This window comes from Panthera pardus, unplaced genomic scaffold, assembly GCF_024362965.1.
Source record: "Panthera pardus isolate Hobbes unplaced genomic scaffold, ASM2436296v1 HiC_scaffold_22, whole genome shotgun sequence".
In the NCBI taxonomy this organism is placed as follows: Eukaryota; Metazoa; Chordata; class Mammalia; order Carnivora; family Felidae; genus Panthera; species Panthera pardus.
The window spans coordinates 1,906,400-1,919,774 of NW_026526788.1; the positions used below are offsets into that span (position 1 = coordinate 1,906,400).

General features: G+C 59.0%; 1 protein-coding gene across 1 annotated transcript; it reads right to left on the reverse strand.

Moving 5' to 3' along the window:
• Positions 1-1,550: 1,550 nt before the first annotated feature.
• Positions 1,551-13,087, reverse strand: AGT (angiotensinogen). The gene is made up of 6 exons (XM_019419046.2): positions 12,968-13,087; positions 12,046-12,102; positions 8,636-9,497; positions 4,817-5,084; positions 3,071-3,215; positions 1,551-2,316 (listed from the first exon to the last, which is right to left on the reverse strand). The coding sequence occupies exons 3-6, from the start codon at positions 9,465-9,467 to the stop codon at positions 2,125-2,127; spliced, it is 1,437 nt and encodes a 478-aa protein (XP_019274591.2). The 5' UTR covers positions 9,468-9,497; positions 12,046-12,102; positions 12,968-13,087; the 3' UTR covers positions 1,551-2,124.
• Between the last annotated feature and the right edge of the window lie 288 nt (positions 13,088-13,375).

The following is a 13,375-nucleotide window of genomic DNA, read 5'->3' on the forward strand; positions in this document are numbered from 1 at the left end:
CCAGCTGGTCCTTGTATGGCCAGTGATCCTCTTTAATGGATGGGGGGACCATCAGCTCTTGAAGGGGTTGGAATGTGGGGGGAGAGCCTTGAGGGTCCCCAGCAGTGCCGGATAGGAGACGTGCCTGAGTGTTTCCTTTCCCCGCCATAGCACATTGCCACCAGTTTATTCCCTGACCGCTCTAAGGCCAGAAGTCAACGATGGTTGTCACTGGCCGAAATCAAGGTATTGGCCAGGCAGTGCTCCCTCCGGAGGCTCTAGGGGAGGACGCTTTGCCTGCTGTACGTTTATGGAACAGGACTTCAGACAGGGTAGAGGTCCTGACTTCACTGTGGACTGACTGCCGTTGACATGGTTGCTGTTATTCTTTTATTCGTTCGGGCATTCCCCACTTTACACAGAAGGGCAGCGCAGCCCAGAGGGGTGATGTCCCCTGCTCCGGGTCCCAGCACGTGTTGGGTCTGGGCTTCCTGCTCAGCCCGCCCATCTCTGGCACCCACGTTCCCGAGCACCCACCAATGCTGCCTCTCATGTGCCTGCCACTGCCACAGAAGGGCAGGGGGGTTGGGGGGGAGGACCAGCTGTCCCCTTGACCTTGACGTCAGAGCAGGGAGCTGCGTTCCAGTCTGGCAGGGCACTTGGGAACATGAGGGGGACACTGGGGCGTGGAGGGCATCGTTCCTGTTCTGTGTTCCTGTTCGGTCCGAGCCTCAATCAGAGGAGCAGGCCTGCGTCTCATAGCACGTGCTCAGTTGGCCCCAGCACCCCGGACTGTGGCTACGGTGCCCTGGGCTGTGGCTACGAAGCCCAGGAAGGGGGGTGGGCGAGGCCTGGGCACCAGTGGGCAGTGCAGTCACCGCTCAAGCAGAACACGGGATGCTTCTGCTTACGCCTCTGAAAGCGCATACCGGCAAGAACTGGGTCGCCTTTGAAATCGTCATCCCCACTCTTACCCCCCGGTGACTGTCCAGCAGCTGTCGTCAGTGGTTACCGTATTACGGAGCCTTCCTGGTTACTTCAGCAGCTGTGGGAGGGAGGAGGAGACGGGGCTTTGTGCACATCAGGAAGCATCTTCACTCTTCACTGTTCCAGCAACAGCGTGGGCCTCCGGGTGCCCACCTCCTCCCCAGTCCCCGCCCGAGCTTAGGAACGCGGGCGTCTAACCCGCTCAGAGACACTCAGCAGATGGAAGGATTCGTTTCTCTGTCTTCCAGTCCCTGGGCGATGGGAGCAGCGATCCGACCCTGTGTCCCCAGAAAGGAAGAGGTGCCCACCTGCCCCGTTCCTTCGCAGCTGCCTGTCGCGGCATGGGGCCTCTCCCCCCCTCCCCCCCCATGCCCATCTGCCATTTAGGGATGGAAGCGTCCAGAATAAAGCATCATCTAAAACCTCTCCAAATGACGGCCAAGTACCGGCCCGCACCTTCCAGGGAAGTGCCATCCAAAATATGGCTCAAAGCCCTTGAATGCACTTAGCATTTGTACGGTCTGTTAAGCTAAATGGCATGTATTTGTTTTGCTGCAGAGTGAAAAGAATTTTCCTCTTTTGCGTATTGTTGCAAGACGTTTATTAAGAACACAAGGGATGACCAGCCGTGGTATTAACATTCTAACATTAATTCAGACGCTTGTGTTTTTCCAAGATCACAGCATCCTGGGGAAGACAACCAAGAAACCAACAAAAAACTAAGGCATCGTGGAGACCGTATGCAGTTCGTGCGTTCGTATTCCGTAACCGAGTATAAACCCAGGGCCGTGAAAACTGTATAATTTTAAAGCCCGATTTCTGTTCTCTGATAAAAAGGAAAGCAGTTTTTGGTTTCACGAACCGGTTTTAAGTCTGTTCACACTTTGTCCTGAACAGTCGTCCTGTGCTAATAAACTCTGGTTCTTGGCACCGCCCCCCCCTTCACGTGGCCCAAGATAAACCTAAGAACCCGGGAGGCCTTCTTCCCAAAGGTTCCGCTGCTCGTGATACACAGTGCCACGTTTACCAGGGAGAAACAGCTTCCTTCCCGTTCCGCACTGACTCACTGGAAGGAAAAGTGGAAGACGGGTGACAAATCGGCGTTACTGTGTGCCTGTCGCTCACGGTGACAGCCGCGGCTCGGTGGCGGCCCAGGCCTCACGCCGCGCTCAGCGGGTTGGCCACGCGGCCCAGGAAGTGGAGGGCGGTGGAGTCTTGCTCATAAATGGCGAACAGGAACGGGCTGTTGAGGGTCACCTCCAAGGCCTCGGGCCCGTCAGGCTGCTGGGCGGACTCTGTGGGCTCTTCTCCCTCATCTGCTTTTAGTTCGAAAAGGACGCTGTTCAGCACCTGCAAGGCAGCAGGTGTTGGGACGGCTCCCGAAGGCCCTCGGGGCCCAGCTATGTAGTGCTGTCGCTGGAGGGCGTTTCTCCAGACCGTGCACGCCCCGCCCCTCGGTGTAGACGACCCCCACTCGGCCCAACCCACCTGACAGCTCCTCCCCAGAGTCCCTCCACTTCCCACCTTGCTGTTGCCATCCACGGCAAAACCCCGGGCCCTCGGCTGCGGGCCCCTGTGCTCGGTTCATCCCACTCACGTAGCACAGGGGTTCATGCCCCCCAAACAGTGGTCTCCAAAGCCAGAACCGCAGCCCTTCTTCTCCCCAGCAGAGCGTCCAGGCGGCCCCGCTGCAGAGGTGCATCATTCCAGGCAGCAGAGCCACAGTCTGCCTACCACCAAGCGTTTCCCTGAAGCAGGTGGCCCTCTGGCAGGGCTGGCACTGGGCCTAGGGGCACTCACTGTCATGGCCCAAGTCCTGGCCCTGCTGTAGGATCTGGGAGGGACCCTGAGGCTAGGCCAGGCTGGGCAGAGCCATAGAACACATGGTGGGGAAGGGTTCGCTGCTCTCCACCTGTCCCCAGAAAGCCCTAGAAGGCTCTGGTCACTTCTCTCCTACCCTGCGTGCACACTTACCTGGCCATGCTCTCCTCTCCTACCCCGCCCGCCTCCCGGGAGCTCCCCCTGTGTCCCTCCTGTCCACGCCTCCCACTCTGCGAACCCACGGAATCCGCTCCGACACAGACAGACACCTCCCGCACGGTACCTTTCCGACTCTGAGCTGGTCGTCGCTGATTTTGCCCAGGTTCGCCTCTGCACCCAGCAGGGTGGGCAGCCGGGCCTGGGCCAGCAGGTCCTGAAGGTCATAGGAGCCTTGTAGTGTCAGCTGGGGCATGGTCAGGCGGATGGTCCTGGGAGGGTGACACACACTTAGGGAGGTCCCGGTGGCCCCCACCGTGAGGCCCTGGGCCCCCCTCACCCGGCTAGGCCATCTTGGGGAAAGTTTGTCAGCAGCAAACATAACAAAAAACTTCCATGTCCTTGGGAATACGGTGAGAAGGGCATACATTTAACAGCGGTGCTCTCTGGGTGTTTGTGGACAGTCTATGCTTCCATTCTGGGTTTAGGTTGGCTGCACTGAAGGTGTATCACCTGGAGAACTTTAAAATGCTATTCTCTGAAATAATGCATCCTGTCTTACTAGCTACCTTTCAGTGGTGTCCTTGACATAGAAACCCCCCACCGTGGGGGGGGTGGGGGGAGAGAGAGAGAGATAGGAGGGATGTCCTGTCACTCTCAGCGGTGGGCACGTTCCTTACATCAGCTCAGTTGACCTTCCTTTGGCATCCCTGAGAGCCCATGGATGTTTCCAGTGACGTACCAAACCCTCACAAGAGGTGACAGTGGACCCATGTCCCTAGTAGCATTATTCACGATAGCCAAAAGGTGGAAGCGGCCCAAGTGTCCGCTGATGGATGAAAAGATACACAGAGCACGGTCCATCCATATAATGGAATGTTAGCCTCAAGGAGGAAGGAAATTCTGACGCAGGCTGCAACGTGGGTGAACCCTGGGGACAAGATGCTAAGGGAAATAAGCCAGTCGCATAAGGACAAATACCCTATGCCTTCACTCCTCTGAGGTCCTAGAATAGACACATTCAGAGACCGGAAGTAGAAAGGTGGCGGCCAGGGGCGGGGGGAGGGGGAATGGAGAGTTAGTGTTTAACGGGGTCAGAGTTCCAGTCTGGGAAGAGGGAAAGATCCTGGGGATGGGTGGCGGTAAGGGCCACGCAACAGTGTGGATGTGCTCCGTGCCCCTGAGCCGTGTACCTAAAAGATGGGTCACGTGGTAAATGTTAGGTGTTTACCACCCACCACAACCAAAAATGATCTAGAAAGGAGACCTCAGGAGGCCACTAGGCCCCGCCCCCTCCCCGAGTGCCTGTCTCGGGGCAGATTTCCGGACCCCACTGCCCTGCGCCTGGGTGGTAGGTCAAGTGTAGCGCCCCCAGCGGAGAATTGCTTTCTTCCCCGCCGCAGGAGTGGAGCAAACCAGGGGGCCTATGGGGTCAAGGTCATCTTCGAGAAAAAGCCCCTCCCCCGGGTCTCTCGGAAGGGTACAAACCCTTCTGGGAAGTCGGCCCCCCACAAGCTCTTGGATTGCAGCAGATTGTGTGTGTTGGGGGGGGACGGGGCTGGGGGGCTGGCATCAAAAGGGGCAGATTGAAACGCGGGCATCCAAAACCAGCGGGTGAGCACAAGCCCGAGGAAGGCGTGCTCCCCAGTTCCATTACCTCTCATGCTCCCGGAAGAAGCTGGTAAACCGAGAGCCACGTCAGTGGATGGCTGGAGGGGTGATGGGGGGATGCCCAGGCCCTCCGGCCCAGAACAGCAGGGGCCGCCCGGCCTGCCCCTGCTCACCCCCCCACTCCCGCCTCGCCTTCCCCCCCACCCCCCGGCTTCCAGGGGGAGCAGCCCCAGAGGTGCCAGCGGTTTCCCGGGAGCCGTACCGGGGAGAGAGATTCTTCAGCCACGTCAAGAAGTTGTGCTGGAAGCTGAGGGTTTCCACCTGCTGCAGGCCCGACATGCATTGCGGCTGCACCAACAGCAGGCAGGCGCTCCTGCCCAGGGGCACGCGGGTCATGGAGAGGTTGTTCTGGGCGTCGCTCCAGTGCTGGAAGGTGCCCGTGCCCGAAAGCATGGGGACGGGCACTGCCGTGGTGTTGTCCACCCAGAACTCCTGGAGCCCCTCCAGCCGGGAGAACCCCTTCAGCTTTCCTGCGGACCCGGACGGGAGACAAGAGGGGAAGGGTCAGCTGGGGCAGGGGCAGGCGGGTGGGCTCGGGCCGAGGGCGCCACTGAGCAGGGGTGGGGCGGGGCGAGGCCTGGAGGGCAGATCCCGGAAGCGCAGCCCGGGCAGGGGGGCATTCTCCCCGCCCAGGGCATCACCAGCCCCACGGCCCCAGGGGCCCGTTCAAGTCCTCCTCCTGCAAGATCACCGCGGTGACGCCAGCCACCAGCGGTGAAGACATTGCACCCGCCAGGTGCCACCCTGGGACTTTACACCTGTCGCCTTAAGGCCCACAAAGGAAGGCGGAGAATTTAGGCACCTTCCACCACGACTGAGTGACTAACTCACCCCAGATCTGCCCTGGCCCAAAGCCTGTGGGCTGCCGTGCTCACTTTCTTTTTCTTTTGTTTTTTTGACAAATTCAATTGTTGGGTTCACAGCAAAAGGTAGAGGAAGGTATAGAGATTTCCTGTGTGTCCCCCCCCCCCACTCCCCCGACACACACAGCCTCCCGCCCCACGGACACCCCCACCAGGGCGGGACGTCCGTTGACGCCGATGAAGCGACACGGACACATAGTCATGACCCAGAACCCGTGGTTGACATCAGGGCCGTACATTCTCCGGGTCTGGACAGACGTGCAGTGACCTGTATCCACCATCACCGCGTCATCCAGAATAGGGTCACGGCCCGACACGCCCCCAGTGCATGCTCGCTCTCCAGCCCGCGAGCAGGGCCGGCGGTGACAGAGACTCCCTTTCTCAAGTCCTAGGACGCGGAGCTGAGCACACACCTCCTGTCACGAAGGCTCCACATCTCGGGCCCCTGTGCTGCCAGGGACACCCCTACAACCCGGCGCGACCAGTGGCTCTGAGCAGAGGCGCTCCGTGCAAGCTGGCACTGGGCCTCGCCGGCGGGCGGTGAACCCTCTCTGGTGCCCTCGCTCCCGCAGGGCTGTGCACGTGGTGGCAGAACCGAGCTGCCACCCGGCTCAGCTGTCCTCGGAGACAGGACAGACGCCTGCCGAAGGCCCTGTCCCTGGGGGCCTCCCTGTGACCGGAGCCCCTGGCACAGCCCCTCCCCCCTGCAGTCTCCTCAGTCACCGTGAGTGGCCCATGTCGGGGTTCTTTCTGGGGGAATGAGGGGAGGGTAAGGGTGAGTCTGTCACAGAGCAGCTGGGGGTCTGAGGAAAGGCAGCTTCAAAAGCCACGGCTCCCTTTTCTGGGAACAGAGGTCTCTGAAGTGGAGGGGCGGGGGCTGGAAGGACAAGGGTGCCTTCCCAGGGCCTGGGTCTGGCAAGAAGGGACCGCCAGACCCAGCCTCTCCCTCCCCCTTTGTAGTCGGGCCTTGGGGAGACAGGAGCGACAAGCCGTGGTGTCCTTCCTCCCAGGCTCCCCCAGGTCTGGCAGGGGACTCGTTAGTTCAGGGGAAGAAAGGACTGACTCTTTTCCCACCAAGACAGAAAGATGTGAGACTCTGCACCGGAGGCGGCTGCCTGGTCCTGTCTGCTCATCTGAAAAGCACAGCACACCGTCCTCGTCCAGAGGTTAAGTAAATCCCTCAAGGTTAAGTCAGCTGGCGTCGTGGAACCTGTCAGGGCCAGCACCCAGCTTGGGATGACAGCAGGGCCTGGGCAAATGGCGCCCTGGAGCTCGCGGGCTCCCAGCCCCCAAGTGCTCGCCAGTTGGGAACGTGCACCTGACCTCCGCTCAGGTCACGGTAATAGAACGTCATTGCCAAAGGGGAACACAGAGCTCCCAAGACGTAAGTGGACACGCCGCGGCGGACAGGTGCGTCTCTGTTGGATGGAAACTGAGGCACAGAAAGGTCAGGGAGGGAGATCAGAAGCGGGGATGTGGTGGGGCTGGGTGACCGTCCAGGGCGTCGGAGTCCTGAGCGCGGTTCTGCTTTTCTCTTCGTGGCTTTCCTCGCTCCCCTCTTGTCCAGCCCCATCATGTGAACGCGTGCACGGGGGCTTTTCCAGAATGAGTCCCCGTTTCTGGCACCTGTGGCTCCCTAGCTTCGCCTTTTGGGGGCACGACTTCCTCAGTGAGCTCTCCTACTGGGGCTCCTCTTAGGAATGGCGAGCTGAGCCCACGAGTCCCCTCTGTCCTCCCCTGCTCAGCTGGATGGCCCCAGTGCTGGACTCTGTTCCCACGACCTGTGAGCACTGGGACCTGAGCATTCCCGGGTCTGCCATCTTCCTCCTGCACCCAGAACAGGCTGGAGGTCCTTCCCCCTTGCGGTTTACAGGCTTCCAGAATGTTTTCAGAGTAAGAAAGCAGCCATGCTCTGTTCAACCTCTCTCTCTCTCTCTCTCTCTCTCTCTCTCTCTCTCTGGCTCCGGTTTGGCTGCTTGCTTGCTTGGCTCGCAAACGCACCCTCCCCGGCCCCTCAGTTTGCAGAGCCACTACCTTAGCATATGCTCCCGGGAGGGTTTGCCTGCCCCGTTGAGCAGCCTTCCCGGGAGTCCCCCTCCCCCCCCCCCCCGCCTTCAGTGCACATGGCACAGGCCGCCTGGGCGACCTCTGAACAGAACCCTTTGCCCGCTCCAACACCCGTCAGCCTTCCCAACGTCAGATTCCAAGTCGGAACCCTCCCCGTCTTTCCGGCCCCGCCTTGCACCAGCCACACTCGCTCACTCCCAGCTCCGGCCAAACAGAGCCGCCCTTGCCCTGGTTCCTGGCCCCGAACTCGCTAGCCTTTGCTCACGTGTTTGCTCTTCTCTACTGCAGCCCCGCTCCCCGAGCCGCCCCCAGGCCTCTGTCCTCTTCCCCAGTGACCCTCTCTCCTCTGGGTGCTCAGCCCCCCAGATCCCTTCCTCGGGGACTTTTACCTGCAGCTCTGTACCCTGGGCATTCGCCTGTGGGACCTAGCTGCCCTGCTGAGGCTCGAATAGGCAACCTGGGGTCGGGACCTGTGTGTTCTTCCCACCTGGCCCCCCGGAGACGCCCAACTCGGGGAGCTTGCATGCGAACCTCTTCCGTGATTATATATTGAATGAGCGAACTGTCTTCGTAGGGATTTTTTTGCGGGGGAGGAGGGAGTAATGGCCCCTCCCAACATGAAAGGGATTTAAGCAAACAAACGGGCTGTTTGCATGGACATTGACCTTCTCAAGAGACAGGAACCCCTCCCTCCTGAGCGTAGAGCTGGGCCCCAGGGCCAGGAGGTGGGGGCTTGGGTCCTGGGACACCCGCTCGTGCCTGTGCTTTCTTGAGGAGGCCACTGCGTTGTTGTTTTTTCCTCTAGGGGCAGCAACACCTCTCCACCACACCGCCAGGGGATTGAATGAGAAAAGTAGAAGGATGTACTTTAGTAGCTGCACAGAGTAGGGCAGCAGGTAGGTGGGCCGATAGTTCCGCCTCCTCGAGAGTGACTCCTGGGTGCTCCCTCACATGTGCCACCCTGCCCTTCTCCAAGGCCTGGCCCTTGCTGAGCTGAAATGTTGGGCATTACAGCCACAGTCGCAGGGAACTGTCACCCTTTGGAACCGGCCCGGGGTTAGAGCCCACCCCACCCACAGGGTCTGTCTTACCTTGGAAACGGACATAGGTGTTGAAAAGTAGGGTGCTGTCTGGGCCGACTCCTGACAGGGGGCTGTTCATTTTCCACCCCGTCACTGCCTGCGTGAACGCGTTGATCTTCTCGGCAGCAAGATCTGGGTCCGTGGACAAGTCCAGAGAGCGCTCGAGGGTGATGGGGGCAAAGGGAGCCAGGCCCCGCACAAATGGCTCCTTCAGGCGCAGGCCGGGGGCTGTGAACAGGCCCACCACCGTGGAGAGGAGCAGTCTGGGCTGGCCGCTGGCCCCACCCTGGGCGACCAGAAGGCCCTGGATGGTGTGCAGGGCAGAGAGGACCTTGTGGCCATCCAGCCGGGACGTGCAGCCCTGATCCTCCCCAGGGACGCCCAGGAACGCCTGTAGTCTGCTGGCCGTGGGGTCCAGGGCGCCCAAATAGAAAGAGGCCAGGGTGCCAAAGAGAGCCGTTGGGGACAGGATGGCCGCCCCGCTGGCCGTGCTCCACGACTCACTCAGCATCCTGTACATGTGGAAGCCCAAGAAGTTGAGCATCATCCCCACCTTTGCCGCCCTCAGCCTGTCTTCCTCCTCCAGCCCCTCGGTGGCCAGCACGAGCTGCTCTCGGAGGGCCTCCTCGTCCACAGGGGTTGTCTTGGCCTGAATGGGGACCGGTGTGAAGGTCGGCTCTTTGGGCGCCTCTGCGTTGGACTTCTCCAGCTGCTCACAGCTGCTCTCGCTGTAGACGAGGAGGTGAAAGGGGTGTATGTACACCCGGTCGGCAGCGGCGAGGCCGGCCCAGGCCAGGAGGCAGAGGACGGCGGCCCTCAGGCTCGCACCACCAGGAGCCATCGCTGACGGGGGCGCTCACTTCCGCGGACCCTGCAAAAATGTCCTCTTGTCAAGGGTGACAGTTCTACTCGGTGTGGAGGGGCCCTCTAGCCAGACTTTTAGCCGTTCCAATATTCCCTGCAATCGTTCAGTCCAGGAGAAATCTATCGAAGTCTACACACGTCGAAGAGAAGTGGTAAATTTCAAAGCTCTGGGGAAGACACCGCGCAGGTGCAAAACGCCGCTGTGGGCTGGGCTGCGCTCTCACGGGGCTTATTTTGGGGTGGGCTTTGTGTTTTGTTGTGTCTAATGTTTAAATTTTTCTTTTAACGTCTATTTATTTTTGAGACAGAGAGAGACAGAGCATGAACGGGGGAGGGGCAGAGAGAGAGGGAGACACAGAATCGGAAGCAGGCTCCAGGCTCCGAGCTGTCAGCACAGAGCCTGACGCGGGGCTCAAACTCACGGACCACGAGATCGTGACCCGAGCCAAAGTCGGACGCCCGACCGACTGAGCCACCCAGGCGTGCCCCGGTTGTTTTGTCTAATTTTTATAGCGGTGGGGATGTCTTGGGATTAAGACCTCTGGAGAGTTTAAACAGAAATAGGAAGTCGTCTGTGAAATCAAGTAAAAATGTTCACAAATGTTTTCACAAAATAGTGGAAGCACTTCTCTCCAAGGATATATGAGTGGCTGATATTACTTTTACGTTATGTTAATCAGTGATCTTCTGCTTCCATCAATAATTATATGTTTAATAGAGAATAATATGGAAACACTCAAGCTGATGTTTAAGGGACCATTTTTGGCAATAACGTATCATGATATTAAGGCAAAAAATGTTTTAAGCTATTTGTTGAAATCCCAGTCCCTCAAAATGTACTATATCTGGAGACATAAAGAGGTAATTTAGGTGAAATGAGGTCATCGGGGTGGGACCTACTCCAATCTGACTGGTGTCCTTCTAAGAAGGGGAGATTCAGGGGCGCCTGGGTGGCTCAGTCGGTTAAGTCCGACTCTTGATCTCGTCTCAGGTTATGACCTCACGGTTCGTGAGTTTGAGCCCCACATTGGGCTCCATGGTGACAGTGTGGAGCCTGTTTGGGATTCCCACTCTCTCTGTCTCTCTTTATGCCCCACCCTCTGCTTGTGCACTCTCCCCCCGCCATCAAAAATAAATAAATAAACTTTAAAAAAAAGAGAGAGGAGATTAAGACACAGACACATCCAGAGGGAAGACACTGTACAGACTGAGGATGGCCACCTATCTAGAAGCCAAGGAGAGAGGCTCCGAAGAAGCCAGCCCCGCTGACACCTTCATCTCAGGTGGGTAGCCGCCAGAATCGTGAGATAACATGTCTATTAAGTGACCCAGTCTGTGGGGCTTTGATATGGCCCCTAAGCAAACTCATACATTCACGCGCCCCTGGCTGTAAGTTTTCCCCTTGAAAACCAAACGTGGACCAGACTGCCGGTCTCTTGGAGGCCTCTTGGCCCCAGGGGAGGCGGTAAACCAGTTTGGAATACAAAACTAGCACACACAGGGGCACCTGGGTGGCTCAGTTGGTTGAGCGTCCCACATCGGCTCAGGGCGGGATCTCGAGGTTCGTGAGTTCGAGCCCCGCGTCAGGCTCTCTGCTGTCAGCCTGCCAGCGGCTCAGTCAGTCAAGCGTCCGACTCTCGGTCTCGGCTCAGGTCACCATCTCACGGCTCGTAGGATCGAGCCCCGAGTCGGGCTCCACGCTGACAACATGGAATCTGCTTGGGATTCTCTCTCTCTGCCCCTCCCCACCCCTTCAAAAAAAATAAATTAAAAAAAAAAAAAGAAAAGCTGGACCACACTGAGTTATTAGGAAAGATAGTGGAAGCAGAGTGCCGGAGAAATCTTGCAGTAACAGGCACCCCGTCCAGGGTTGGGGCCAGGCAGGTAAGCACAGCCCCCTCCCTGCTCCACCCCTCCTGCACCGCCTCGTCTCGGCACCGTCTGGGGCGGGGGGAGGGGGGGGTGGGGGGGGTGGGGGTGGGGAGCAATTTCATGGATCACTGTCGTTGCTCTCAGCTGGGATCAGTTGCTGCTGCCCCGGCTGGTCCTAAGTCAGCACGAAGCAGGAGCCTGTGATTCTCCCCTCCTCCACCACCCTCCCCCTCAGCCTCCCTCTCCCCTCCCCTCCTCCAGGTATCTCGACTCCTCGTGGTTCCGTGGCCTGATGAAATGGTGAGATCGGCAACCGACCCTAATACAATGCTTATCATTGCCGGGCGGTGTTCTAGGGCTTTCCATAGACTCGTCTCATCCTGCTGGGGCTTCCTTGACCCCGCGTTTCACACCGCAACTGTCCCCCGCCACGCCTGACACTCTGGGCTCACCGATCCTGCTTTTACTTCCTTTTCCCTTAGTGCCGATCACCCTGTAACCGTCTGCAGCATGTATCTGTTTATTTTTTCATTTTCAGTTCTGTCCCTTTGCACATGAAAGCAAACCCCATGAGAGCGGGGTCCTCGCTCGGTTTTGTTCGCTGATGCATGGACACCGCGGTCCCAGAAATGCGCCTGGGACCTCGTAGGTACTTGGTACATAATTGTCAATGGAGCACTTACCGCGGGTTTGCAGAGGAGGTCCGGTGATTTGCTCTAGGCCACACAGGTCACGCAGTTCTGTCGGAGAGACAGAACTAGGATTCAAACCCAGGCCCTCCCCCCCCCCCCCCACTCCCAGACGCCATAGTCCACACGCTTCAGCACCGATCTGTAGTGCCTCTTGAACAAAACAATAAGACTTTGTCTTTCTAGTTTATCCTAAAGTTTAGAAAGCACTCTCACGTTAGATTAGCTCTTTTGATTTACATACACCCTGGTTCAGGAGCAAGGAAGGCCAGGCATTGCCATTTGTCCCATTTTACGGCTGAGCCACCCGAGGCTCGGGGGTACAGCGTGATGAGTGCACAGAACACAGCCTTGAACGCAGAGACAGCGCTGCCTCGAGGGAGGGGCGGGGAGTCAGACGCTGGCCACTCCTCATCCGAGCCCCGTGGGGACGTGGCCCCGGGGGCCAACTGAGTCAGCCTCCCCCAGCTGGGGGAGTCACCTCCCCCAGCTCCGCCACCTACACCGCAAGTTTGCTCTTCCTTCTGCTGGCAGGGGACCCAGGGGACTCTAGGCCACCATGACTCTGCTCCTGTGCCAGCCCCTGAGGCCCCAGCCCCGCTCATGGGCGGCAGGAGGACCCGGCCACTCTCTTCCCTTCTGCTGGGGAGGGACGGCTCCTCTGATGGGAGCTGGGTTGTGCTGTGGGAGAGGACAGCCCCCATGTCTGGATGTCTGCTGTGACAGGAGAGGAAAGGCAGCCTGTGAGTCTCCCATGGTGATGTCCCCGTGCTGCAGGGACCCCTGGCTTCTGGCCCTCAGCAGCTCTTTTCACCTCCCCACAGAGGCCCCCCACCGGCTTCTCCTCCCTGCATGTGACTCAGCTGCCCTGAGAGAGACAGGGAGGGGTGTGTAAGGAGAGGGCCTCCCAGCTTACCTTCCGCCTTTGGTTCCCCCAAACAGAGGCAGCCTCTTCCCCTGGCAGGGCCGCGGAGGCCCTATTTATACAGGAGGGGTGGGGACGGCGCCGTTCCCAGAGCGTTCTGTGCCCAGGCTGGGGAGGAGGGGGGGTGACATCACTTGGCCCAGCGGTGGGGGTGGGGGGCCTCAGGCAGCCAGGCCGGGCCGGGGGACAGGCGCCAGAGTGACTCTCATGCAGGGGCTCCTTCCAGGAAGTCAGGGTGATCGATAACACACTTTCACTGCTGGACAGGATGAGCTGGAATGCCATCGAGTTACACATTTACTGAAGTTTTCCTGCATTGGGGCCGCAGGTCCGGAACACAGGAGCGTCCCACGTAGGGGTGTGATTGATGTGTCTCTGCCCTGAGGCTTGGCAACCCCA

Coding starts and splice junctions, on each gene's coding strand:
- AGT (XM_019419046.2), bottom strand. CDS start 9,467: ATGGCTCCTGGTGGTGCGAGCCTGAGGGCCGCCGTCCTCTGCCTCCTG. Junction 5,085..8,635: donor CACCTATGTCCGTTTCCAAG/GTAAGACAGACC, acceptor CCGGGTCCGCAG/GAAAGCTGAAGGGGTTCTCC. Junction 3,216..4,816: donor CTGAAGAATCTCTCTCCCCG/GTACGGCTCCCG, acceptor TCACCCTCCCAG/GACCATCCGCCTGACCATGC.